We start from the raw sequence: 27,044 nt of genomic DNA, 5'->3' as shown, positions 1-27,044 counted from the left end.
GGAAAAGAGGATCGAAGGACTCACTGAGGGTATCATTAAGGAAGAAACAACGATGTCCTCTTCTCGCGATACTAGTAATCCAACATTCCCCAATTGCGAGTTGGCCCACGCGGCGTCCCTTTAAACAATGAGGTGTTTACCCACGAGGATGTCTTGAACCCTGGAGGCCATGATGTCCATGGGTCTACTAATCCCGCTGCTCATCTCTATGGTCGGGATAACCTGGTTGAGGACTCGGTGATCCATCGCCCTGCGTGGTTTTTTACACAGGTTTCTCGATTTGACGATGCGGCTATCTGCCACGATTATTTTAACAGTTGGGATTCCTCTTGCGGAGCAGGCCTATCAGCGTAACCAAGACTGTGGTATGCTCGTCGACCACCATGTAAGCAGTTTAGATAATGCCATCTCTTCTGGGCTAGAGCTTATCCAGTAAGGACAGTATATGCGTGATGAATTGATCGCCTTCTAGGCTGAAAAGAAGAAGCTGCGAGAGGAAGCTCGTGACTGCCGTCATCAGGCCAAGACACTCCAATGGCAGCTCACAGATGCCAACAAAGCTTTGGAGGCGTCCAAAGAGAGGAACGCAAAGGCTGCCCAATAATGGAAAGAGGCATGGGATCGATAGAACCTGAAGCTAGAGTCGTTTCACAAACAGTCTCGCCTTAGACAGGTTCAACTTAGCAGTGTTTTAGCTGCTAATAACAATCTTAAAAACAAAATTTGAAGATGTCGAAGTGTTGGCTGCTTGCTGTTTCGGAGGTATGTGCTACTTTTGATTTTCCTGATTTTTATTGGTCTTGCCAGTTTGTTTAGGAAATTACCAATGGTGATGAGCTAACGGCTTATATTGCGGAGCTGGTTACCGCTTCCTACGCTGGGCGGAAGGAAGAGTTTGAGGAGGGTGTTAAGTTTGTGCGTGAGGGTCTTCCATTGAACACGTTCAAGTTACACAATGTTAATTTATTAGAGGAGTTACCCAGAAGCATCAAGCTTATGACATCTACTTTCCGGTGTTGGATGTCGTGGTTCGCATTTCCACAAAGGAATATGGGGTTGCTCGTCTGAAGAGAAAACTTGGCTTGTTTGACCCATATCCTACTTCATCATCTCAAGCGAGTGGCTTTCGTGTTGGTACAGGCGATGGCGGTAGTGATGATGGAGAAGGTGGTGATGATCGTACTGATGAGTCGGATGCTGACGACGATCAGATAGATTACAATTAGCTTTCCCTGGCCTACGTTCCACTTCTTCGTCATATCTTTTGGTTTTGTTTATGTTTTAAAACCGAACAAGTTTGGTTATTGCATACACCAAAACCGGTTAGGGTCAAACCAGTTCGGTTTAGAAACTTGTTTAAGTATAGAAGTAGCTAAACTGACCCAGACCGGTTCATGTCGATTTTAAATTGGTTTGATTGAAAATAACCCAAACCGCTATACAAACCGACAATTTGGTTCGGTTTGGGAACCGGTTTGAGAATCGAACCGATTCGGTTCGGTTTTTAGTTAACCAGTTCCGAACCAATTTTTTTTTACACGTCTATTTTTAATGTTAGTATGTTTGCTTTGTTGGTAACAAAAAAAACACTCATCTCACAAAAATAATAATTTCAAAATGACTGAATATTAAATATTGTTTATAAGTGTAAAACTGACACCAAACAATATGATGGCACTAATTATAGAACTTGAGAGGGAGAGAATCTTTAAGAGAGAAGCGACAAGCTTGGAAAAATTATGTTTCTTAATATTCAAAAAATGCAAAACAAACTTGAAATATAAACATGCATGCATGCATGGAATGTAAGTCCATCATGTGCTAACTTACTGCCACTAACTCCTATCATGTGCTAAATAGACTTCTTCAAAGTAACAATAAACAAATATGCAGTAATGAAAAGGTGGGAACATGCAAACTTGGAGCTCAATCCATATATCTCATGGGCTTCTTGACTTCTCTAGTGGGACTTGCTTTGATCCGAGGTGCTTGATGTTCTGGGCTAGGTGACTCGGCATGTCGGGATGTATCATCCCCATCTCCATCAGAATTTACATTGTCCCCAATGTAATCAAGTTCTGGAAATTGCAACTTCAGTGAATTTAGATTTTCCCAAGTAGCTTCTTCAAGATTATGCTTTTCCCACTTGACTAAAACCTCTGGATCGCCATTTGAGCTGGTACGTGAGTTGATGATGGCTTATGGTCAAAATGCTAACTCTTCTTTTGGATCAAATTCAGCCAGGTTTCCTTTAGAGTCGGTAGTGGTTCCATAAGATGGTTTTAACAATGAAAGATGAAATACCGGGTGAATTTTGGACCCGACAGGTAACTCTAGTTTTAGGCCACTTCCCCTATCCCCTCGATAACCTTGTAAGGTCCATAAAAAAGTCTTGAAAACTTCTGGTTGGTACAGTTATAGACCGATGTACGACTGACAACAAAGGCTCGTCTTGAAGCCGCTCTACATACTCACGTGTATGCGGATCGATACACTGCAAACTTTTATAAAACTCAGCATCTATCTTTTCAAGAAACGCTGCAATGTTTTCGCAGACTTGACAACACACTTGTTTAGTTTCTTTTTAGGTCTACTCATCTTCTTCTTCAAACTGTTTTCGTTATCACCAGTGTCGTCGATATACTTGTTTCTAGCACGCGCATTTCGAACATCATCTGGCTCATGATCATACACTTCAGGCTCATGATCATCTGGCTTATGAAGTATATTAGTTTTTTAGGATTAGCAACGTTTGTTTACGATTTAATGTCGTAACAGTTTTTTTAAATATGTTAGTTTGTCGTACTTTACCGTTGTTGAGTTTATTTTGTTGTTCAGATCGAGTGCCCTAACCCGATACCGACCAAATTTACTTTGTGTTGGTTTTACCGTTAAAATTTTCTTTTAATATGTTAGTTCCGACCAAAATCGCGTAGACCCGCAACCAACCCATGCGAGTTTTACCAACTACACTTCTAGTTTAAAATTAAATATAAAAATAAGAACATAGTTTTGATATGCAAATAGTTGACGGGAAACAGTAACGGCTGTTAAGGTTTTTTGTCGGTGTGTGGTAAAAAAAATTTCTTGTAGGCGGATTGATTGGGGGTAACTTTTTGACTTGTAACTTTTTAAACAATGTTGGGCCTTGGGCCAAAACCAGGATTATTTTTTTAAAAAACTATAACCATGTTTGGTTGGGTTTTGACTGGTTTTCTGATGTTTTTATCGGGTTTTGGACAGTGTTTTAAAAACTGGTTCATGCCGGTCAGTTAAACCAGTTATACCAGGTTTTGAATTGGTAGCCGGTATTTAGAGTCTGGTCTTTTTAAGCGGTTTGCTAGAGCATTGAACCGCCGGTTTTAGCCCCAACAGATTTTTGATACTTTTTTGCAACCCGTATTTTTTAAAAATGACTTTTAACCTAGCAGATATAACTAAAACAAGTAAACGAGCAAACCAGTAAACGATGTTATAAACCTATTGCACGCTTTTATTTTTTAAAAAACCTTTGTTTGAAAATCAAGTAATTTTGTATTATTGTATATTATTAATTAGCTTTTAAATTATTTTAATTATTAAATCATATACTTTTGAGCTATTTTTTAAGATGAAAATTGCAGTTATATAAAATTATTGGGTAAATTATTCAAACCGATTGAACTTCCAGGTACACCCGGTTGCATTGTTTTTTAACCAAATCTGGTATGAGTAAAATACCAGTTTTTAAAACATTGTATTCACGTCTTAATATCTAAAGGTAAACATACCAAAATATAAACTGAACAAATAAACAATAAACCAACCTTTACTTAACAACTTCGTAGTTCACAAGTTCAGATTCTTAAATAAGATTAGTTTTCAACAATTAACTCAAATTGAAAGGCTTGGTATCGGTACCAAAACAGAAAATGTTCGGTTTAATACCAGTACGGTACCATAGACAAAACTGGTAAAAGAACCGTACTAGTATGATTGACAGACTAGCTGGTACAAATGGTACCGACGGGCCCCGTTTTGGTACCAGTAGGCAGTAGCCGATACTATTTGACCATCCCTGATTACTCCGAAAAAGATGAATTCAGGTTTCTGGATGAATTGATGAAATATTAAGAACCAACAACACTGAAAATCCTGATCCTTTTATGTTTTCGATGTGATACGATAATACAATGCTTTAGAAGATTAAGTATTAGGAAAAAAAATAAGATTTAAAAATTAAATTAAAATACAAAACTGACTGCCAAAAAAGATTATCCCCCACCATTTCCATCACTTTGACTAGTTCATGCAGTTCCGGGACATGCTTCTATTTCCTGCACAAATAAAGTCAACAAACAGTTAATAAGCAAGCTGCAGAACATTAACCTTAACATGTGCAATTGAGGTATGCTTTAATGAGTATTAATAGATTTTAATCATTTAACATATGTAACTGTACCTGCCACTCTTAACCGTCGGGACAATTATTCCTCTTTTCTCGAGGCTCTTGTATCGGTCTCTAGCAAGGGTACAACATGCCTACAGCAAGAATCTCAAGTAGTTAGCAAAAACTTAGCAAGAATCTCAAGTAGTTAGCAAAAACTATCATTGCCATTAATGTTATAAAGTGGTTAAAACAGCCACAACGGCATACCTTCAGCTTCCTTAAAGAACCGGTAATTTCTTCTGATAACAACACTTGAACAGGTGCAGGCTCAAATCTGAAATGTAATTGAGTAACTAATTAGCACTAGAAAAATAAGCAAATATTATATTATAATATTTATTAAAAAAAAAAAGTCTTACTTGCGCCTTCCTAAACGTGGTGGACACGATTTTAGTCTTTCTTGTTTAGCAGTAACACAACGAAGATGTCTATTCTTTTTCTCTTCATCCTCTCTTGCTATTTCATCAATGATATCTGGTAAGCTGCATAAAATATTTGAACAGATAGTAAGTTAAGTGAGAAAATATAACCATTATAACGGGAAAAACAAAGTGAAGGTAAATAGTTCAATTAACCTGTCAATGTCTTTAGAGAACTCCTTTTTCTTTTTTGCTTCTGCTTCCATCTTCATTCTCTCTTTGTTTCTAACCCTCTTATTCAGCTGTACTCGTGTCACCCTCTCTTTTTTAAAAGGCCTGCACGATTGTAATTCTCACAGTTAGGATTTTTAACAAAAAAACACATCTGAAGCGTGTAAAATTGCATCACAGATACCTCTTTTCAAGATCTGCAGCATTGCTTTCATCAGCATCCTTTTCTTCAGCATCGTCATCACTCACATTATCAGCATCAAGAAAATACATCTGTAAAGTTTTCTAACATTAACATAATTTTCAAGAAAAAATAGCAGATACAGAAAATCAAAGATACATACATCTTCCTCATCAACAACTTCACCATCAACAGTTAGGGGAACAGGTGCAGGGCGCAATTCTTTAGTATAAACTTTCTGCATTTCATCGGCAACAGCATGAGCCAATGAATCCTGCAAAAAGGAAAAAAAAAATAAAATACAAACACAAAAGCGAATAAGTAGACATATAGTTAGATAATATATAATCATGCGACCTGATGACTTTCAGCTGTCGGATTGTATGAACATCCAGGCGGCTCTACTTCCACAGCAGGAATAACAATAGCCTTATTGGAAACCTTTCTTTTCTTAACAACATGATCATCTGAACACATATAACACATTAACAAATATCATTTCAGCACAAAAAGAAGATTCGTAAACAAATAGTTAAAATTTAATAAGAAAGAAACCTTCATCATTCCATATATCAGTCATTCCCTTATCTGTGGATCCATCTTTCTGTAAAAGATACAAAACGACACCAATCACAACCCTGTTACGTAATTAAAGAGGACTCAATACAGTTGACTTTATTACAATTAGTCAAACCTGAGAAGCTGCTGCCTTTTGAAGCTCTTTCTGTTTTTTCCTACACTTTTTAGTATTTGATGATGGTATAGGTTGCACAAAAGAGTTCTTCTGTAGTATGCTATCAACACGAAGTATCTTCTCCCTGCTTTTGTCGATTTTACGCTTCACAGACAAATCTGAAATAACAAAATCACAAATTAGGTCATGCTGTTTTAGCTAGGGCTGTAAATGAACCGAACCAACCAAAATTTCTTATTTGTGAGCGGTTCACCAACACAAATAAACACAGACAATGTTTTATTTGATTCGACTAACCGAGAAAGGTCAGTGTCAACAGTTCAATCCGGCTGCCATGCTTGTGTTTGCATAAAAATTAATCACATAATTGATAATTCTATACGACAAGATTACAAAAGTCAACATAAACGAACACTTAACTAAACAAACATGGCCTCTGTTCATGTTCGGTCATTTCATATTTTCATTAATTGAACAAAACTCCTTGTTCATGTTCCTTCATTTATTAAAGGAATGAGCATAAACAAACTTCCAGCCAAACAGTTCATTAATAGTTCACAAAACGTTTGGTTCATTTACGGCCATAGTTTTCGCCAATCAATCAAACACAATATAAATGAGCTACAGAAAAACAAAATCGTTGACATAGTTACCAAACTGCAACTATCATTTTCCTGCTCAAGCAATTCAACTCAAATTAAACAACATGCTTCATAACAATAACGATTTGGACGAAACAAAGTGGATTTATTGATGAAGAACATGATATTCATGTTCATGTTCTATTATGCCCATTCGTTTAATAAAGATTTTCACTTATGTACGTTCGTTTAAAAAAGAAACACATTCATGTCCGTTGATTAGAATTCTAAACAAAAACTTCACGCCGTTCATTTAGAAATATGTCCGTTTAAAAAATGAACGCATTCATGTCCGTTCGTTAAAAGTCTAAACAAACATATATAAACAAATGTAAACGAACAAATACAACATGTAAAACACAATTAATACTTATTATTTCCTATTAATATTTAAAAAAACATAAATGAAGAAACAAAGCTCATCTTCATTCGTTTAATTAACCGATAGCTGTTCACGAACAGTTCAATGAATCGGTGACCTAATATCCAAACTAAAACAATTACTTTCAATTTAAACAAAACAAAAGCCGAGTTAAAGTAATTAATCCGTAAATAACCTCTGGATGTATCAACAAAGAACATAATAAACATGTTCATTATATCCTATTAATAGTTAAACAAACATAAACTAATTTCGATTCGTTTAGAAACCTAGCTAAAACACAATTACTTTCAAATTAACGAATACGCTTGATAACAACAACAAGTAATTAAGCCGTTAGCCTAACCTCTGGACTTATCAACGAAAAACAAGGAATCGCTCGGGACATCTGTGAGCGAGCCGCCGGAGAGTGCGTCTTTGCTGGACTTCTCATAAAACTCTTCGATATCTTCGGTGCTGATATTCGATCGCCATGCTTTCTTACCCTTCCTTGAGCTCTTTGATTTCACCATTGAAGCTTGAATATTATTGTATTGTGTTGGCCGCAAAGAGAGTTTGAAACCCTAACTGAACTGAAGATGAAGGAGGAGGCGGAGTGTTAATGAAAGCTTTTTGTACATTTAGTTATTATATCAAAACATGTTAAATTCTTTTATCATCCATAACACAAAATAGCAAATCATATTCATTTTTCGTTATTCATATTAATGAATACATCGACTTCAATCTCTAGGCTCCGTTGATCTTATTGTGTGCGTGAACCGTTTGTGAACACATTCATTTCGTTAATTAACAAACACGAACATAAAATCCCGTTAGGTAAGTGGTCGTGAACCGGTCGTGAACATATTATTTCCTTAACAGGCAAACATGAACAAGGTCTTGTCCGTTCGGTTCGTTTGCAGCCCTACCCGTAATATCTAACCGATCTAAAACTGAAAAACCGAAACATAAACCAAAGGTCTGGTTTTTATAGTTTATGTATTAATCAAACTTACTGTTTGGTTTTGGTTTTGGTTTTGTGTGTAACTAAAAAAAAAAAAAATAGAATTGGACTTGTTTATTATATTTTTATTTTAAAATTTAAGTAATTTGTAATCGTTTAATTTTTAATATAGACCAAGTGTACAACAATTTTTCGAATGAAGTTATTCTAAAAGCCATCTATCTAGAAAATGAATTACAATTAGTCGTTTAACCAGCTAGTACAAATATAAAGTCAAATTATTACATGGCATTTGCGTAATAGGATTATTTGATTTGAGGTTTTTACAATGGTGAGAATAACAATGTTAGTGGTGATCAAGTTAAAGAAAACGATTAACATGTAACAACCAAGCATGTACTGTTAGTTATTGGAAATTATCAACCAATCATTGGACATACACACTTTAAAATAGAGGTGTAAAAAACCAGTTTTGAACCAGTTCTATATAAATTGAACTAGTTCTCAAACCGCCGGTTTTGGACCGGTTCTCCTTATGATCTACCCAATCGGTTTGAGAAAAAAACTGGTTTAACCCGCTTTCGACCGACCGAGCTAGACCAGGTCGACCTCTCTTGCTCTTAAAATGGTTTATAAACCGAACCGGTTTGGGTCAAATTGTTTTGACCAGGGTTTGACCAAACCGTTTCGGTTTGAAAAAACAAATTAATTTTATACACCCCTAGTTATTATGCAAATAGTTGAATGGAGGCTCAAATGTAAGTTTGGGAATATATTTATCTTTTAAAATAGTTGATTATGGCGGTGCGTATGTGAGTTTTGGATTCAAACCGAATTGCATTCGGGTTTTTTTTATGATTTTAGGAAAACCCATTGGTTTCGGTTTCTATAAACCGTACGGCTTCAGTTCAGTTATCGGTCATTTTTTATTTTATACAGTAGAAACTCGATAAATTAATACTCGATTATTTAATAAACTCTCAAAGATAATATTTTTTTGTCGGTCCCGACTCGGGGATAAAGTGCTAAATTAATAATTCGCTAAAATTATATGATAATACATTTTTTATAATTTCTTTAGACCCCCATATAAAATATAAATTAATAATTCCTTACATATAGCATATTACATGAATGATTTATGAAGGTTTTCTTAAAAAATGACTAAATTGTCTTTTGTTTTTTGTTGAAATCAATTTCCTCTTGAATCTCGTCTCTAATTTTCCTTAGCATGGTAAGAACTTCTGGTGTTGTTTTCTCATAGCTCAACAAGAAATTGTTCAATGTGATTGCCGCTTTAATAGCTTTGTTTCGCGAAGGGGGCTTTATTGTAGAACTTTCATCATCTTCTTCATCGATATCATCTTTATTTATTCCAATAACGCTTTAAATAATTTCATCAGTCAACAACTGTGCAACTACGTTTTAATCTGGGTGAGTCAGAACATCTTCGACATCCATTGCATTGCGATAACCCAACTCTTTGATCAAATTCTGGAGTTCTTGAGTGCTTTCACCACCTTCATCTGAGTTCTCAAAAGTCATGTTATCTGTTGATCGAAGTTTACAATGACGAAAGCAGTTCATAACGTTAGTAATTACTATAAATTAATAAAATATTAATTAATATATAAATTAATAATTATTAATTTATCGATTAATTAATAACTCTTTTAATTAATAAATTTTGGTGGTCGCAAGTGTATTATTTTATAGAGTTTCTAATGTATATAAGCTTATTATGTTTGGACCTAAAAAATACGCTCAAAATAATAAATTCGAGTCATAATGTCCACAACAATGTATTTGGGCCAAAAACCAATAACAAAATTTCAAACTTGTTCAATGTAGGTTAGCTTTGCTCGGTGGGGTTTAGTTTTGGAACCAGGCATATCCAAAACAAAACTGTAATTTTCTTTGGGGTCAACTATTTTGATGCACTTTATCAGTTAACTTGGTTTAAGTTGAGTTAATCGGTTTTTCCTCAGCCCTATAATTAACCATTTGAAGACTCGAAGCATCAAATATTGCTCTTAATTTTAAACATCGAAAATCAGTAGTTATGCGCTATAAAAATAGATAGACCTTTTACTTCCTATGGATTATTTACAATACTCATGTATGGTCATTACATTATACTAGTAGATGTACCCGCGCGATGCTGCGGTCTGCGTTGGTGTTCTGTTATACATTCATGTTGTAAAGCAACAATATCTACGTTAAGTACTAAATGTCAAGTGGCTTTTACATACATATCACCCATCCTTATCAAGTTCAAAATGTTATGCTAAGTGCATGCATACTACACATGGCTAGCTAGATTGTATATTCTTCAAGAATTGATCTTTTGGCTTCATTCCATGGTAAAGGGGCACCTCCTTGTTAGGCTTGTTTAATTTTGCAAAAGTCGGCTTTCTTCTTCAGTCCATGGTCAAAAGAGGTTAACATTAATCTGATTCACAGCCTTCGTTTCTTGTTGTGGTGGTCAGTTCTTGCGTTTGGATGGACATTTGTTTTAGGATGTGTTTACTTATTGTTTGTCATTCGTGGTTTAATACCTTCCATTGACTCGTGTAGTGACCTTTTCCCTTCCATTGACTCTTTGGGAAAATGTTTAATCACATGTCATTCACCCTGCCAGATCATTTGGGAAAATGAACTTCTTAAAAATAATTATTAAATGTCAAATCACAAATGGCATATGCATAAATTTATGAGGGTCACATACTATAAATTTTTTTTTATTAAAGTAAATTACATTTTGGTGCAACTCTACAGTCACACACACAAATACACAAACACACAAAACTATGAATACATATATACAGAGAGAGAGAGAGAGAGAGACACCTTTCATATGAGGATCAAATCCATTAACACAATTATCACAATTTATGTAGTGTTTGCTATATTTTCGCACGTATAAGATAATAAAAATAAGAGTTATGATAATATATTTACCAATAACTTTATAAGATTATTCACAAAATTATTACAAGGTTTTTAGGCTTGTAAACGAACCGAACGAACACAGACGGGCATGTTCGTGTTTGTCCGTTTAACTTTAACCGAACAAACGATCGAACACGAACAACTAAACGAACAATGCTTTATTGTTCGTGAAACGATCGAACACGAACAACTAAACGAACAATGCTTTATTGTTCGTGTTCGCTCGTTAGGAAAATAAACATGTATCATGTATGTGTTCGTTTGTTAGGAAAACAAACATGTTAGTGTTCGTTTATGTTCGTTCGTTAACAATATAAACGAACGGTCCATGGTCGTAAACAAAAGAGCATAACTGCGTATAGATGAACGAACATAACTAAGCTAAAACCAATTAAAAGTAAATGAGGGCGATGTATTGGGCTTATAAAAGTTACTAAAACCAGACGAAAATGCAATGAGCCTATAAAATGTAAATAAATATATCAATGAACGTAAACATATATAAAGTAAAGAACATAAATGAACGCCAACTAATACATAAATTTAGGTGAACAAACGTTCACAAACATGAATGAAAGAATTAGACATGTGTTCATGTTCATTCGTCAAACAAACAACTTTTGTTCATGTTCATTTGTGTACTATATAAACGAACTTCCCACGGAAAAATTCACTGAACATGGCATTTAAAATACTTCACCGCATTTACCTATCTCATAGCCTATTAAAATAAAATAAGTTAAATATTTATTTTACTTAGTATGAAATAGATAAACATGACATTTTAAATGTTTTGAATGAAGAAAAAAAACTATTAAAATGAAATTACCTCTGCATTGCACAATGTGCAGAATAAAGTTTCTTGTTCAAATCCTTGTTGCATATCTTCATCATTTCTACAATCTTCTATAACAATACATCCACAAAGAAACATCCCCAAAATTTTGAGCAGCAACCAGAGCTACTATCATCATATATTCCACCATTTTGAAAATCCGTCTTGCTCGGTTCTCCCACAGAAAATCCGTTTCCTGGTATACAAACAAACACACATTACACTTTGGTTTCAATATTTTTATAAATTTACTGTTTTACCATGTGATCTATAAGGTGAAGTTCTCTCTGGTTCAATCAATATCCCAAGATCGGCGAGATCAATAGCCGTGCATCTTACGTAAAGAATGAATACACACAAAGCCTGAAACATAATATAACAATAAGAAACAGCATACAAATTGAGTAAATGTAAATAATAGTTAAAGGCCAACCTGCTGAAGTTACAACTTGTAGCTTCTTGTTTCATCAACACAGAATCAATGAGCAAAATGTGATGCTATAACCAAATACTATAATCTCTACAGATAAGCTCCTCTAATTGAGAAAGAACCTTAAATTAGTAACAAGTCTCAGGCTCATATAACACACCAGGTTTAACCTCATATTAATAATATCATGGTGTTTATAAGGCAGGTATGTTACCTGTTGAAAGTAGGTCAATTGGGTAATCTTCGTCCCATCCATCCAAATCTTCCAACCCAGTCCCCAAGCACCTACTCCCTAAACATTAGCATAAGAAAATACCATTAGAAACAAACTTGCAATGTATATAAAATCTATAATTAAAAACAGTTAGGCTTACCAGGCTTTCTTAGTTGTCTTCCACAAAACGAATCTCATGTGTGACACCTATACCTGTGTTACAACACAAATTACCAATTTTTAAACTGCAAATCATGAAACCATAAAATTACCAAATGATATAAAGGGAAAAAACAGAAGGTGATATATGAAAATCAAAACCACAACCCACTTGTTTCAAATGAATGGAAGATTGAAACTGCATATTCCCATAACAAAAACAAATTTACACATCTTCATACATATGGTTTTTCAATAGAACAAACATTCTAATCCCCTTGTATATAATTCAACAACAAATCCACTCAGGCGAAATATTATTTGAACAATTCAAGTATGTGAAAAGAAAAACCTAAAAGAAGTAAAGAAATATGAATTTCTTGTAACTTAAATCATGTCTAAATCCCAAATCCTAAACACTTAAACATACCATCATATATTAAAAATAAAAAAAAGTAATAAATATTCATTTAGGCATTTTATCAAACACTTGGTGTGCACAATCTTACCAGCATCAATCACAACATCCCAATCAATAGCTCCATCTATCTTTCTTCAAGTCCCAAGTACCCGAAACCCATTTCCGGACCCATTATTAGTAGCTCCTACGTCGGCCTCAGCGGAGCTCCGTTTCCACCCTCATCTCCGGACCCATTTTTAGTGGCTTTAACCGACAAAGGATTGAGACTTTGAGGCTTAAGAACGATAAATTGGTTAATTTGGAAGTGGGTTTCGGAGGATGAAGAGAAAAATTGAAGATTTGTGGATGTTGAAGAGATAAAAACCATTGATGACATTTGAGAGTGAGAACGCCGTTTTGCAAGCAGATGATTGAAATGAGGGAGTTCGCTTAAACCGTTCAGTGATTAAAAGCATTCAATTGAAAGGTCTATGAGGTAGTGACATTTATTGTCGCCGGAGATTGAATGTAATTTAAGGATTGAACGCTTTATGATGAAAGATCGAAGAGAAAAGGTCTGTCGCCGGTAAGTCATAATAAATATAACGACGTCTCATGAGTGAGAAAAATAGGTACTTGAAAGGGCTTTTATCTATATTATAATGTAATATAGAAATATAGATAAATAATAATAAAAATAAAATAAAATAAAGATATTGTAGCCTTTGTTTGAATAAATGTATAGAAATGCATGTCCCAATAGCTTGCACCTCATACTAGGAATTTGATCGGGATCGTATCCGTACCTGTACCAGAAAGTACCTGTACCTAAAATCAGTAAATCTTGGTATCCATACCCGTACCCGAATTATATGGTACGGGTATAGGTACGGGTACAGGTACATGTACTTTTGGTACGGTATTCGCTTTGGTACCTCTTTGTTCTTTTTTTAAAAAAAATCTCCACTAAACTAGGTATCAGTAACGGTACGATACCGATAATCAATTATTTATAATACCAGAACCGTAATACTGCAACCAAAACATAATACCAAAACTAAAAATGAAACAAATCAGCCATAATATAAAATTCATTTCCTTTTCTTTTTTTTTTAGTTTATTGTTTTCTCAATTTCTATATAAAAACAAGAGAGAAAGTTAATACATGTTATTTAATTATATACACGATTACACATACATGGAATAAAAATATACAAATACACAATATATGAATATACGCATATCAGTTGAGAATGAACTAATTCAACTAATATATATTATATTTTAAAAATCATGCTTGAAAGTTAAGTCATAAGTGTTGGAAACATAATAAAAACCCCTACATATTCTAAACGGGTACCAGTACCCATAATACCCGTACTTGTACCTGTACCTATACCCGAAAGTACCTGTACCTAAAATCAGTAAATTTGTGTACCCATACCCGTACCCAATAGACACGTACAGGTACAGGTACGGGTACTGAACAGGTACGGGTACGAGTATTTAGGAAAAAAAGCTCATCCCTAACTCATACATCACATCTTCTATTTTTGATTTCCAAAAAGGATGATCTTATAATCTGAACAGTCAAATGTGGGTTTTTGAGCGTGAACACATCAAATCTAGTTGCGAAAACAATATCATCCATGTTCTTAAACTTTATATCAAACAAATCTTTCCCATGGACCAAAATAAGTCATATCATAGTTTCTTTAGCTAATGCGAAACCAAGTACGTTTGAGACTATTTTCTAGCTAATTGTGATCGATACGAAAATAACAAAAAAAAAGTTCAAAAGTTTGTATATAATTGATCTTTTTAAACTAGACAACAAAGTACCATTTATGTTTCAGACTCCAAATCTTTACAAAACCCAACGATGTGTTTGCTTATTGTTGGAACCCTAGCAGAATCGTGTATGATTAGGTGAGAGTTCAATAGTTGTTTTAGATAAGAATGGTGATAAGAATAATAGTTGTTATTATTGATCAGTGTATGTATTACAAGAAAATGACTCTGCTTAACATATACATCAAGCTTCTATTATATAAGGTTCAAGGGGATTCCTCTTTATCCCCTAGGTCTTTGACTTGGTCATTTATCCTGCGGTTTCTTTATGTCACACCCGGCCCTGAGCGGCGGAAACAGCCGGGCGCGCGCGAGTGGGGATTGATAATTAAGCACGGGCCATTGCAAACATTCAAAGATTTTCATTGCGCATGAATTGTTTAACACAATACATTACATTGTTTAAAAATTACATAAAAACATCCAAGTATAAAACTATTGAAGATTTCCAAGCCATATCCCCTTGCGCGGCGGGAACAACCACGCGCATCGAAGGGATAGAACTAAAATCTTCCAAAAAGCTAGTTTAGATGTTCAGCGTGAGGTGCTCTAAGTGTGACTCCATGCGCTACCTAATTGTCTCCTGAAAGACACGTAAAAACATTTGAATCAGTATAAACTGAGTGAGTTCACAAGTTTTAGTAACTTGGTAAATCGTATTGCATCATAATCATTCTGAAACATAATTCTGGTAGCATCATTAAAACACATGCTTGGTAAAACATAGTTATATCAACATATTCTGATAAAATCGTTCCGCGGGTTACGCGCGAACATTTCTGGGAACTGTGCTCGTCTGTGTAAGTGGCGCTGCCACTACGAGCGAAACAAGTAATACTGTCCCGCGGGTTACGCGCGGACACTTCTGAAAAATCGTGCTCGTCTGTGTAAGTGGCGCTGCCACTACGAGCGAATAATACCGTCCCGCGGGTTACGCGCGGACGTTGTGCCGGAAAACAAGGCGCTCGTCTGCGTAAGAGGAGCGACCTCTACAAGCGGGCTCAATCCCATAGTACTGCCCCGTGCTAGGCACTCGTCTGTGTAAGAGGTGCGACCCCTACGAGTGGGCGGATCAAACCAGCAGTCCCTACCCTTAGAGTTCCAATGGTAAAGTGATCACTTACTCGAATCTGGTGCACTAACATCGAAATACCATAGATAACTGTTCGCATTGCTCATCATGAAACATAACTTAAACACGTAATCGTTTGCATAGCTTGTAAGTATACCATGATAAAACATTATTTAAGTACGTGTCCCTCGCCCCGAAAGTAGTTTAAAAACAGTGAAAACAGTGAAAATAGGGGCTGTGAGACTCACCTGTGGTTCTTGTTAAGGGATTAATCGAGATTCGGGTTTTCTTGGTGTTGGCCTCGGAATCGAAGGTCTAGAATACGATTAAATAACAAGAAGTATATATATTAAGATCAATAAACGGGAGAACATAAGGGTTGGAAAGTAGATCTCAAGGTTATATTCTCGGCTTACCTAGTAACAGGATCGGAAATGAAAACAACGGATGCTTGGGAGAGGATTAGTGCAAGTTTGTAGTTCTTTGAAGTGTGTTTTGGGCGATAATTTAGGTTACAAATTTATAGGCAAACTCAAGGGAACACAATCCCTTGCTTTAGGGGATTGAAATCTTTTCATATCTAAATGTAATGATGATAAAGTATGGAAGTTATTATTATTTACTTAAGAGTGGAGTGGTGGATAAAAGATTTTGATTTGATTTGGACAGAACATGCAGGTCTGGGGTTGGTGAGAATAGGGTGGCTGACAGTTGACTTTTCATGTTACAGTGTGCTTTTTCAGGTACTTTTGTCAGTGTACAGTAAAAAGTGGAAAATCTCTGAAACACGCTACTGTTTCCTTTCGGGCGGGAGTAATCTCCTTATAACTGGAGAATAGACTAAGTGTTCTGTGCGCATCACTTTGTGCGCATAGCTTTCTGCGTGAAGGACATTTCTTTGCTGCGGGTAGGTGCGTAACCTTCTCGCAGTTAGGGACATTGAGTTTCATTTGTAGATTCTCCAGGAGGTCTTGGTATTTCAACATAGTGATCAGTCATGTTGAAGTCAATTCCATCTTGGAGCTTCAGACAAACTAGCTCTCAATGTTCCCGCCATGCGGGAAGGTTAGTTCCCTTCCGCACGCGCATAAACGATTTAGGATGCACCCGCCTTAGCATCATGCGGGATGGTCAACCCATAGATAACAACGTTAAGTTACATGAAAACATAAAGCCAAAATATTCACGCATGGCGCATATAACACATGCTCACGCTGGTTCTTAACATGGTGTGCTCGCGCAGGTTGCATGTAACAACTGCACGCGCTGACTAACATGGCGCGCTCGCGCAGGGCGCACATAACAAATGCACGCGCTGACTAACATGGCGCGCACAGTATTTACAATCACCTAATTATTAGGTTGATTACTTAGTTTAAGGGATTGGGAATTTACCGGGTGTCACATTCTCCCCTCGTTAAACGAATTTCGTCCCGAAATTTAGGAGACGTTGCTGGCAGAAGCCATGTTCTGAAAGAGGTGTGGGTATTTCTTGCGTATCTGGTCTTCTCTTTCCCAAGTGAACTCAGGCCCACGCCTCGAGTTCCATTGAACCTTTACTAACTTGATTTTGCTTCTGCGTAACTTTTGTTCTTTCCAATCGGTTACTGCTATAGGTTCTTCTACGAAGTGCAGCTGTTTGTCGATGTGAATCTCTTCCAACGGCAAAATCAACGTTTCGTCAGATAAGCACTTTTTGAGGTTGGACACATGAAACGTATCATGAACTCTACTGAGTTCGGCGGGTAAACGGAGTTTATAAGCAACCGGACCGACCCTTTCCAGGATCTCAAATGGTCCAATGTAGCGCGGATTCAACTTTCCTCGCTTGCCGAAACGGGGGACTCCTTTCCATGGAGAGACTTTCAAAAGTACTTTATCCCCTACCTGAAACTCCAATGGTTTCCTTCGCACATCTGCGTAGCTCTTCTGTCTGTCGCGTGCTGTCTTAAGGCGATCCCTTATCAGAAAAATCTTGTCTGTCGTTTCTTGGATCAATTCTGGACCAGTCATTTGCTTGTCACCCACTTCAGCCCAGCACAGTGGGGATCTACACTTGCGCCCATACAAAGCTTCGAACGGCGCAGCCTTAATGCTTGTGTGATAGCTATTGTTGTAAGAAAATTCAACCAATGGGAGGTGAGTATCCCAGCTACCTCCGAAATCGATTGCGCACGCGCGCAGCATATCTTCCAATGTCTGGATTGTTCGCTCGCTTTGCCCATCCGTTTGAGGATGATAAGCTGTACTCATATCAAGGCGAGTACCTAGAGCTCCTTGTAACGATCTCCAAAATCTTGAGGTGAACCGACTATCTCTATCAGAAATGATGGACACTGGGACTCCATGTTTTGAGACTACTTCTCGAATATACAGTCGGGCTAACTTTTCCATCTTATCGGTTTCCTTGATCGGCAGGAAGTGTGCTGACTTAGTTAGCCGATCCACAATAACCCATATTGTGTCATAACCCCCAGGTGTCCTTGGCAGTTTGGTGATGAAGTCCATAGAGATTTGTTCCCACTTCCACATGGGAATTTCTGGCTGCTGAAGTAACCCCGACGGCTTCTGATATTCAGCCTTTACTTTTGAACACGTCAGGCACTTACTGACATACGTCGCGATGGCGCCTTTAAGATTGGGCCACCAATACAGCGTTTTAACATCTTGGTACATCTTGTCTGCGCCAGGATGTACGGAATACCGCGTCTTGTGAGCTTCGTTCAATACCTGCTCGCGCAATCCTCCCTTGAGAGGGACCCATATGCGGTTAGCGAAATATAGATTGCCGTTTTCTTTCAGTTCCAAATTCTTAACCATACCCCCAAGGCATTCGTTTTTAACAAACTCTGGTTTCAAGGCTTCTTGCTGAGCGTCTCGGATGCGGGTAGAGAGATCTGCGTGAATGGTCAACCTTAGAGCCTTGACTCGTAGCGTTTTTATTCGCTCCTTCCTACTTAGCGCGTCTGCTACCACATTCGCCTTTCCAGGGTGGTACTTGATTTCACAATCATAATCGTTCAACAATTCAACCCATCTTCATTGCCTTATGTTTAAATCCTTTTGATCAAATATATGTTGAAGGCTCTTATGATCCGTAAAGATTACACACTTTGTACCATAGAGGTAATGGCGCCAAATCTTTAGCGCGAAGACAACCGCTCCAAGTTCTAAATCATGCGTTGTGTAGTTCTTTTCATTGGTCTTGAGTTGGCGCGAGGCATACGCTATGACTTTGTCTCGCTGCATAAGGACACATCCGAGTCCTTGATGTGAAGCGTCGCAGTAAACGACGATGTCATCCGTCCCCTCGGGCAGAGACAAAATTGGCGCACTACATAACTTCTGTTTCAACATTTGAAATGCTGTTTCCTGATTTTCGCCCCAAACAAACTTCTTGTCTTTCTGAGTTAGCGCGGTCAGAGGTAGAGCTATTTTGGAGAAGTTCTCAATGAAGCGTCGATAGTAGCCAGCTAGCCCTAGGAATTGCCTCACCTCAGTTGGGGTTTTTGGCGCTTCCCAGTTTTCGATGGCCTTGACTTTAGAAGGATCAACGTGTATTCCTTTCTCGTTTACAACGTGACCGAGAAAATGAACTTCTCTAAGCCAAAACTCACATTTGGAAAACTTCGCATACAACTTTTCTTTCCTCAACAATTCCAAAATCAATCTCAGGTGTTGCTCATGCTCGGCCTTGGTCCGAGAGTAAATCAGAATATCATCTATAAACACAATCACAAACTTGTCCAAGTATGGTTTGCACACGCGGTTCATCAGATCCATGAATACAGCCGGCGCATTAGTTAGCCCGAAAGGCATCACTAAGAACTCATAATGGCCATATCTAGTTCGGAAGGCTGTTTTCGGCACATCTTCCTCATGGACCCTAAGTTGGTGGTATCCTGACCGTAGATCTATCTTCGAATAATAACTGGATCCCTGCAACTGGTCAAATAAGTCGTCAATCCTCGGTAAAGGGTACCGATTCTTGACTGTCAGCTTGTTCAGCTCCCTGTAGTCAATACACATTCTGAACGAACCATCCTTCTTCTTAACAAACAGTACTGGAGCTCCCCAAGGTGAAAAGCTTGGGCGTATGAAACCCTTATCCAATAGTTCCTGTAACTGATTGGATAGCTCTTGCATCTCAGATGGAGCTAGTCGATAAGGCGATCGAGCTACTGGCGCAGCTCCTGGGACTAAATCAATACGAAATTCTACTTGTCGCGGCTGCGGCAATCCGGGCAAATCTTCAGGAAAAACTTCTGGAAATTCGCGCACTACTGGTAAGTCTTCAATTCTTCGCTCATCTCCTTTCTTCTCTACTACATGCGCCAGGAAGGCGTAGCACCCTTTCCTTAGGCACTTACGCGCCTTTAGGCACGAAATCAGTTTCGTCGCAACTCCCCTTCTTTCCCCTTGAATTACCAAGGTTTCTCCGTTCAACAGTGGGATCCGAACCTGCTTCTCATGGCAAATAACTTCCGCGTGGTTCTCGACTAACCAATCCATACCTATCACAATGTCAAAACTTCCCAAGTCTATTGGCAACAAATTAATATTGAACCCGTGACCTCCCATGACTATTACACATTCTTCAGTTCTTTCGTTCGCGCATAACTGCCTACCATTGGCTAGTTCTATAGTATAAGGCGTGTCTAGCCTACTGGTTGCTAAGCCTAGGGAGTTTTTAAACTCAGCGGATATAAAACTTAGGTCAGCGCCAGTATCAAATAAGACAGATGCAAAATGTCCGTTAAGCAAAAACGTACCGGTTACCACATTCGGCTCTTCTTTAGCTTCGCCTGCGCCGATCACAAAAGCTCTCCCGCAAGCTTGGTTTCCCCTTTGCGGGCAATCCCGACTGAAATGCCCTGGCTTTCCGCATGCGTAGCAGTTGTCACTGGCTCCAGCTTCTTTAGCACGGCAATTCACCGTCTTGTGTCCTGGCCTGTTACATTTGGCGCACGTGACGCTCGCGCATTCACCCTCGTGGTGAAACTTGCATTTGTTGCACCATGGGTAAGGCCCACTGTATCCTTTTCGTGGTGGCTCCGCGGCCTGAATCGCGTAAACCCTTGCGCTTTCCTGCTTCTTGAACGGTGGCTGCTTGGAGTCGGACCCTCGGTGGTGAGAGTTCCACTTCCTCTTGGGATCAGAGGTTCGCTGCTCGATTCCGCGCGTAGTCAACATACCCGCACGGACCGTATCCCTTGTAAGGGTGATGGCCCGCGCTACCGCCTCATCAAAGGTTGGAGGCGCTGCGGCGTTGAGCGGAACCCTAACAACAGGAGGTAACCCAAAAATATACCTCTCGATCTTCTTTTCCTCCGTGTTTGCCATGTCTGGCACCAACTGGCAAAGCTCATTGAACCGGTTGTTGTAGGCGTCGATATCCGTTCCTACCATGGTGTGGTTCCAGAATTCCTGCTGCAGACTCTGGATTTCTGCGCGAGAGCAGAACTTTCTCATCATCATTTCCTTCAGTTCCTCCCAGGTCTTGTGGAGAGCAACTTCTCGCCCCAAAGTTTTCGTTTGAAGCTTCCACCAAGACGAAGCTGCCTCTTGGAACATGCAGGTCGCGTAAAGAACCTTCTGGTTCTCACTACATCTGCTAATGGAGAGAACTGTCTCCATCTTGTCAATCCAGTTGTAGAGCCCAATGGCCCCTTCGGTACCCTTGAATGGCCAAGGCCTACAGGCCATGAATGTCTTATAGGAGCATCCTTTGTCCAAGGCTCCTGATTCGGGTTCTGGGGTCTCATTCTGACGACCCTGGCTAGATTCGGCCTTGCTGGCCTCATGTGTTGCGATCGCTTGCGCGATTATTTCCGCGAGTTCCTCGGGTGTCATAGTAATTCCCTTGGCTTTAGTTGGAGGCATTCTCGCTTTAAAAGAGAATGGAAATATATATCAGACTTAGCGCATGTACTCTGAGCACATAATGTTCTTTCTTTATTTACTAGACTGTGTGACCCGTGTTCCTAAGTGTGTGTATAGTTTCTTTTGAAAATATTTTCTTTGAAAAATATTTCATGCGATTCCCCAACGGTTATAGTCTAGGTTAAAACTTCTTTTCCTAGTTCGCTATAACCAGTGCTCTGATACCAATCTGTCACACCCGGCCCTGAGCGGCGGAAACAGCCGGGCGCGCGCGAGTGGGGATTGATAATTAAGCACGGGCCATTGCAAACATTCAAAGATTTTCATTGCGCATGAATTGTTTAACACAATACATTACATTGTTTAAAAATTACATAAAAACATCCAAGTATAAAACTATTGAAGATTTCCAAGCCATATCCCCTTGCGCGGCGGGAACAACCACGCGCATCGAAGGGATAGAACTAAAATCTTCCAAAAAGCTAGTTTAGATGTTCAGCGTGAGGTGCTCTAAGTGTGACTCCATGCGCTACCTAATTGTCTCCTGAAAGACACGTAAAAACATTTGAATCAGTATAAACTGAGTGAGTTCACAAGTTTTAGTAACTTGGTAAATCGTATTGCATCATAATCATTCTGAAACATAATTCTGGTAGCATCATTAAAACACATGCTTGGTAAAACATAGTTATATCAACATATTCTGATAAAATCGTTCCGCGGGTTACGCGCGAACATTTCTGGGAACTGTGCTCGTCTGTGTAAGTGGCGCTGCCACTACGAGCGAAACAAGTAATACTGTCCCGCGGGTTACGCGCGGACACTTCTGAAAAATCGTGCTCGTCTGTGTAAGTGGCGCTGCCACTACGAGCGAATAATACCGTCCCGCGGGTTACGCGCGGACGTTGTGCCGGAAAACAAGGCGCTCGTCTGCGTAAGAGGAGCGACCTCTACAAGCGGGCTCAATCCCATAGTACTGCCCCGTGCTAGGCACTCGTCTGTGTAAGAGGTGCGACCCCTACGAGTGGGCGGATCAAACCAGCAGTCCCTACCCTTAGAGTTCCAATGGTAAAGTGATCACTTACTCGAATCTGGTGCACTAACATCGAAATACCATAGATAACTGTTCGCATTGCTCATCATGAAACATAACTTAAACACGTAATCGTTTGCATAGCTTGTAAGTATACCATGATAAAACATTATTTAAGTACGTGTCCCTCGCCCCGAAAGTAGTTTAAAAACAGTGAAAACAGTGAAAATAGGGGCTGTGAGACTCACCTGTGGTTCTTGTTAAGGGATTAATCGAGATTCGGGTTTTCTTGGTGTTGGCCTCGGAATCGAAGGTCTAGAATACGATTAAATAACAAGAAGTATATATATTAAGATCAATAAACGGGAGAACATAAGGGTTGGAAAGTAGATCTCAAGGTTATATTCTCGGCTTACCTAGTAACAGGATCGGAAATGAAAACAACGGATGCTTGGGAGAGGATTAGTGCAAGTTTGTAGTTCTTTGAAGTGTGTTTTGGGCGATAATTTAGGTTACAAATTTATAGGCAAACTCAAGGGAACACAATCCCTTGCTTTAGGGGATTGAAATCTTTTCATATCTAAATGTAATGATGATAAAGTATGGAAGTTATTATTATTTACTTAAGAGTGGAGTGGTGGATAAAAGATTTTGATTTGATTTGGACAGAACATGCAGGTCTGGGGTTGGTGAGAATAGGGTGGCTGACAGTTGACTTTTCATGTTACAGTGTGCTTTTTCAGGTACTTTTGTCAGTGTACAGTAAAAAGTGGAAAATCTCTGAAACACGCTACTGTTTCCTTTCGGGCGGGAGTAATCTCCTTATAACTGGAGAATAGACTAAGTGTTCTGTGCGCATCACTTTGTGCGCATAGCTTTCTGCGTGAAGGACATTTCTTTGCTGCGGGTAGGTGCGTAACCTTCTCGCAGTTAGGGACATTGAGTTTCATTTGTAGATTCTCCAGGAGGTCTTGGTATTTCAACATAGTGATCAGTCATGTTGAAGTCAATTCCATCTTGGAGCTTCAGACAAACTAGCTCTCAATGTTCCCGCCATGCGGGAAGGTTAGTTCCCTTCCGCACGCGCATAAACGATTTAGGATGCACCCGCCTTAGCATCATGCGGGATGGTCAACCCATAGATAACAACGTTAAGTTACATGAAAACATAAAGCCAAAATATTCACGCATGGCGCATATAACACATGCTCACGCTGGTTCTTAACATGGTGTGCTCGCGCAGGTTGCATGTAACAACTGCACGCGCTGACTAACATGGCGCGCTCGCGCAGGGCGCACATAACAAATGCACGCGCTGACTAACATGGCGCGCACAGTATTTACAATCACCTAATTATTAGGTTGATTACTTAGTTTAAGGGATTGGGAATTTACCGGGTGTCACACTTTACTTCCCCGATGGGGTTGCAGGAGGTACCCTATTATCCGTTGGACCTTGCTCTAATCCTTTGGAGCATGAGTGCCTTGAACCTTTCTCCCCCGTTAGGCCAGCAACGACCTCACCTTTCATTGACCAAGGTCCTTGTCTTATTATATCTTCTCCTTTATGGGCTTGGGCCCATATCTTGGGCCAGTAGCTTATTTGTTGCTTAATGGGCCATGATTCTATTCCAAGAGCCTAATTCCCAGGTTGGCTCTTCACTTATATATATGATTGGTTCAATCCCAATATTAATCAAGCTAGCTTCTTAAAAACCATAGACAAAATCTTTGATTTGAGCCCCCTTAACTGATACCAACCGAATTCATGTAACATCACATTGCAATGCGAGAGGTTTGCTACCTAGTTAAAATTTAAATTATGTTTTATTTTTCGATTTTAGGAAACCCATTAGTTTCGGCCTTTTGGTTTTTATTGTATGGCTTCAGTTTAGTTATGGGTCATTTTCGATTTTATATAGGGGCTTGATATGCTTGGGCCTAAAAATAGGCTCAAAATAATAAACTTGAACCTAAGATCTTAGCCCAAAACAATGTATTTGGGCCGAAAACGTACTAAAAAAATTTCGACAAGTTAAATGTAGGTCACCTCTGTTTGGTAGTGTTTAGGTTGGGAACTAGGTATATCCAAAACCGAACCGTAATTTTTGTTGGGGTCAGCTATTTCAATACGCTCTATTAGTTAATTTAGTTTCGATTCAGTTAATCGGTTTTTTCTCGGCCCTATTTTGAAGGCTTGAAGCATAGAATTATCACTCTTAAATATTAAAAACCGAAAATCAGTAGTTAAAAACTTATGGTACATAAAAAAGTGTAAAATGGTTGAATAGCAAAGTAACTCACCCATTTTTTTCATTATGCCATAATTATAGACCTTTTATTTCTTATTATTATGAATTATTTACAAGACTCATGTATGGCAATTATATTATATAAACAAAAAAAAGACAGCTGCCTCTTGTTTTAATAAATATGTACTTGCAACTCATATATCACTTCTTCTATTTTTGATTTCCAAAAAGGATGCTCTTGTAATCTGAACAGTCAAATGTGGATTCTTGAGTGCAAACACATCAAATCTAGCTGCGAAAACAATATCCTCCATGTTCTTAACAACAAAACTCAATGCGGTCTCCTTGAGGTTCCGGTTACAAGTAGTATCAGAAATCTCTAAAATGTCAAGCGCGTTATTCGTGCTAAGGATTTCAAGCATTCGGTTTTCGCAGAATTTCTGCAAGAACCCGATCTCATACTTGTCTGCCGCTATTGATAATGAGTACAAATGTTTATCGAGTTTATCTTTAGCCAAATCGCCGCTATATAGGAATTCCAGTAAAGATTCGAGTTCTTCATGGTTTAGTTCAGGGAGTGTGATAGTATCATTAGGTGCAGCTTTGCATCCATCAGAATCTAGCATGTTTCTAAATATGTTGGACCTTGTTGCCTGCATTGCAAAAGAAAATATATAAAAAATAATAATAAAATAAAATAAGTTAAATTAAATAGTTGTTGTGTTATACTTGCAAAATTATTTTAGAATCCATTAAAGATGTTGTAAATATTTTAGATTTTCTTTAAGTTAAAGCACCGGCTAGAAAGAATGGATAATAAATATAAAAAAGTAGCATTAATTATATGTTAAAATCCTGATTGCTCCTGATGATAAAAATTTTTTTTGGGTCCGTCACTAAGTTAAAAATAATACCAGTAATGCTCTATGAGCGGGTATGGAGGGAGCATCATCACCAGGCTTGATAAGAATGTCTGTATGAATTTGATCTCTAAATACAGCTTTAAAACCACTTAAAAATACCAACTTTTGATTCATTTCTTCTTCCATCTTCTTCATCTCCTTTAACCATTTTAAAGAACTCATGAAACCCTGAAAATGTCCAGGATTAGTTTTTTTTTAATTATTAATTGTCTGATTTTTTAATCAAGTAATTTGTTATTTTGTAGCATGAAATAATAATGATATATAGATGGTACCCATATAAGGCAATCCATAAAAGGGAGTTACATAAAGACAGCATCATAAGTCTTGTATCTTACAAACAAATTAGCACACATAAGTACATAACTTATAAAATATTGTGATGTGAAAAAAGCAAGATCAAGAAAGATATAACTAATATTAAATAACAGAATATTAAGGAGGGTTTTTTTTTACCTTTTTTATAATTTTATGTCAATGATCAAGAATATTTCATACCTTTTTCTAACTTGCATGCTTAATTATTGCTAATCATGAAATTTAGCTTTTTAATAGTAAACAACCATCAATAAGAAAAGCTTAAAATTCCTAATGCGTTATTAAACAAAGCAAATAAAACCTTGAATAACTTGTTAATTACCTTGGAAGAGTTAGGAACCGAAGGATCATTAGAAAACTTTCCCGAAACCTTATGATCATCGGTCTTATTCGTCATGGCGATAATAGTTTTCGCACCTTCATAACAAGCTACACATATGGTGTTCCTAGGAGGCCTCAAATTATATGGCATGGCGCTACATAACGAGCAATCCATTATTTCGAATAAACTCGGAAATCAAGATTTTGAAATGAACAACAATCTTAAAAGTAATGAAGAAAAAAAACTAATTTAAAAACAATGAATTGAAGAAGGAGAAGAAGATGTGAAGTATTGTTGAAAAGATGGTGTCTTGTAGGATGCTTTTAGAAGTTATATATGAAAGAAACTACAAAAGGAAGCAATTATAAAATTGCTTTAGTTATAAGCATATATTAATTAAAAATTACATAATAGTTAGTTAATATTTCCCTGTTGGAAATTTAAGGCTATCTTCCTAATAGGTACCCATTCTCTTTTCATATGATTCTTCTTTTGTTTAATTTTTTTTATATATATTGGATAAAGGCCATGCAGTGG

At 37.9% G+C, this 27,044-nt stretch overlaps 2 protein-coding genes across 2 annotated transcripts; both read right to left on the bottom strand.

Annotated features, from left to right (window-relative positions):
- Window positions 1-4,123: 4,123 nt before the first annotated feature.
- Window positions 4,124-7,512, bottom strand: LOC143620702 (ribosome biogenesis protein NOP53-like). Its single transcript, XM_077092334.1, has 11 exons — window positions 7,264-7,512; window positions 5,895-6,052; window positions 5,756-5,804; window positions 5,558-5,667; window positions 5,364-5,474; window positions 5,204-5,292; window positions 5,005-5,124; window positions 4,789-4,911; window positions 4,637-4,703; window positions 4,442-4,521; window positions 4,124-4,316 (listed from the first exon to the last, which is right to left on the bottom strand). The coding sequence occupies exons 1-11, from the start codon at window positions 7,427-7,429 to the stop codon at window positions 4,310-4,312; spliced, it is 1,080 nt and encodes a 359-aa protein (XP_076948449.1). The 5' UTR covers window positions 7,430-7,512; the 3' UTR covers window positions 4,124-4,309.
- A 17,559-nt stretch (window positions 7,513-25,071) lies between these two features.
- Window positions 25,072-26,720, bottom strand: LOC143620701 (BTB/POZ domain-containing protein At3g56230-like). Its single transcript, XM_077092333.1, has 3 exons — window positions 26,508-26,720; window positions 25,859-26,035; window positions 25,072-25,597 (listed from the first exon to the last, which is right to left on the bottom strand). The coding sequence occupies exons 1-3, from the start codon at window positions 26,679-26,681 to the stop codon at window positions 25,139-25,141; spliced, it is 810 nt and encodes a 269-aa protein (XP_076948448.1). The 5' UTR covers window positions 26,682-26,720; the 3' UTR covers window positions 25,072-25,138.
- Window positions 26,721-27,044: the final 324 nt, after the last annotated feature.

The sequence above is a fragment of the Bidens hawaiensis genome, unplaced genomic scaffold, assembly GCF_021521415.1.
Source record: "Bidens hawaiensis isolate Kalapana, Puna unplaced genomic scaffold, B.hawaiensis_p1.1 tig00002631_1, whole genome shotgun sequence".
In the NCBI taxonomy this organism is placed as follows: Eukaryota; Viridiplantae; Streptophyta; class Magnoliopsida; order Asterales; family Asteraceae; genus Bidens; species Bidens hawaiensis.
This window is presented reverse-complemented; position numbering and strand designations above follow the sequence as displayed.

Bases quoted from the DNA above. Each gene is read 5' to 3' on its own strand.
- LOC143620702 (XM_077092334.1), bottom strand. From the start codon at position 7,429: ATGGTGAAATCAAAGAGCTCAAGGAAGGGTAAGAAAGCATGGCGATCG. The intron at 5,668-5,755 runs GTTTCTTTCTTA...ATATGTGTTCAG, and splicing joins TGATATATGGAATGATGAAG to ATGATCATGTTGTTAAGAAA. The intron at 5,475-5,557 runs GTCGCATGATTA...TCCTTTTTGCAG, and splicing joins CGACAGCTGAAAGTCATCAG to GATTCATTGGCTCATGCTGT.
- LOC143620701 (XM_077092333.1), bottom strand. From the start codon at position 26,681: ATGGATTGCTCGTTATGTAGCGCCATGCCATATAATTTGAGGCCTCCT. The intron at 26,036-26,507 runs GTAATTAACAAG...GGACATTTTCAG, and splicing joins CGGTTCCTAACTCTTCCAAG to GGTTTCATGAGTTCTTTAAA. The intron at 25,598-25,858 runs GTATTATTTTTA...TTTGCAATGCAG, and splicing joins CCGCTCATAGAGCATTACTG to GCAACAAGGTCCAACATATT.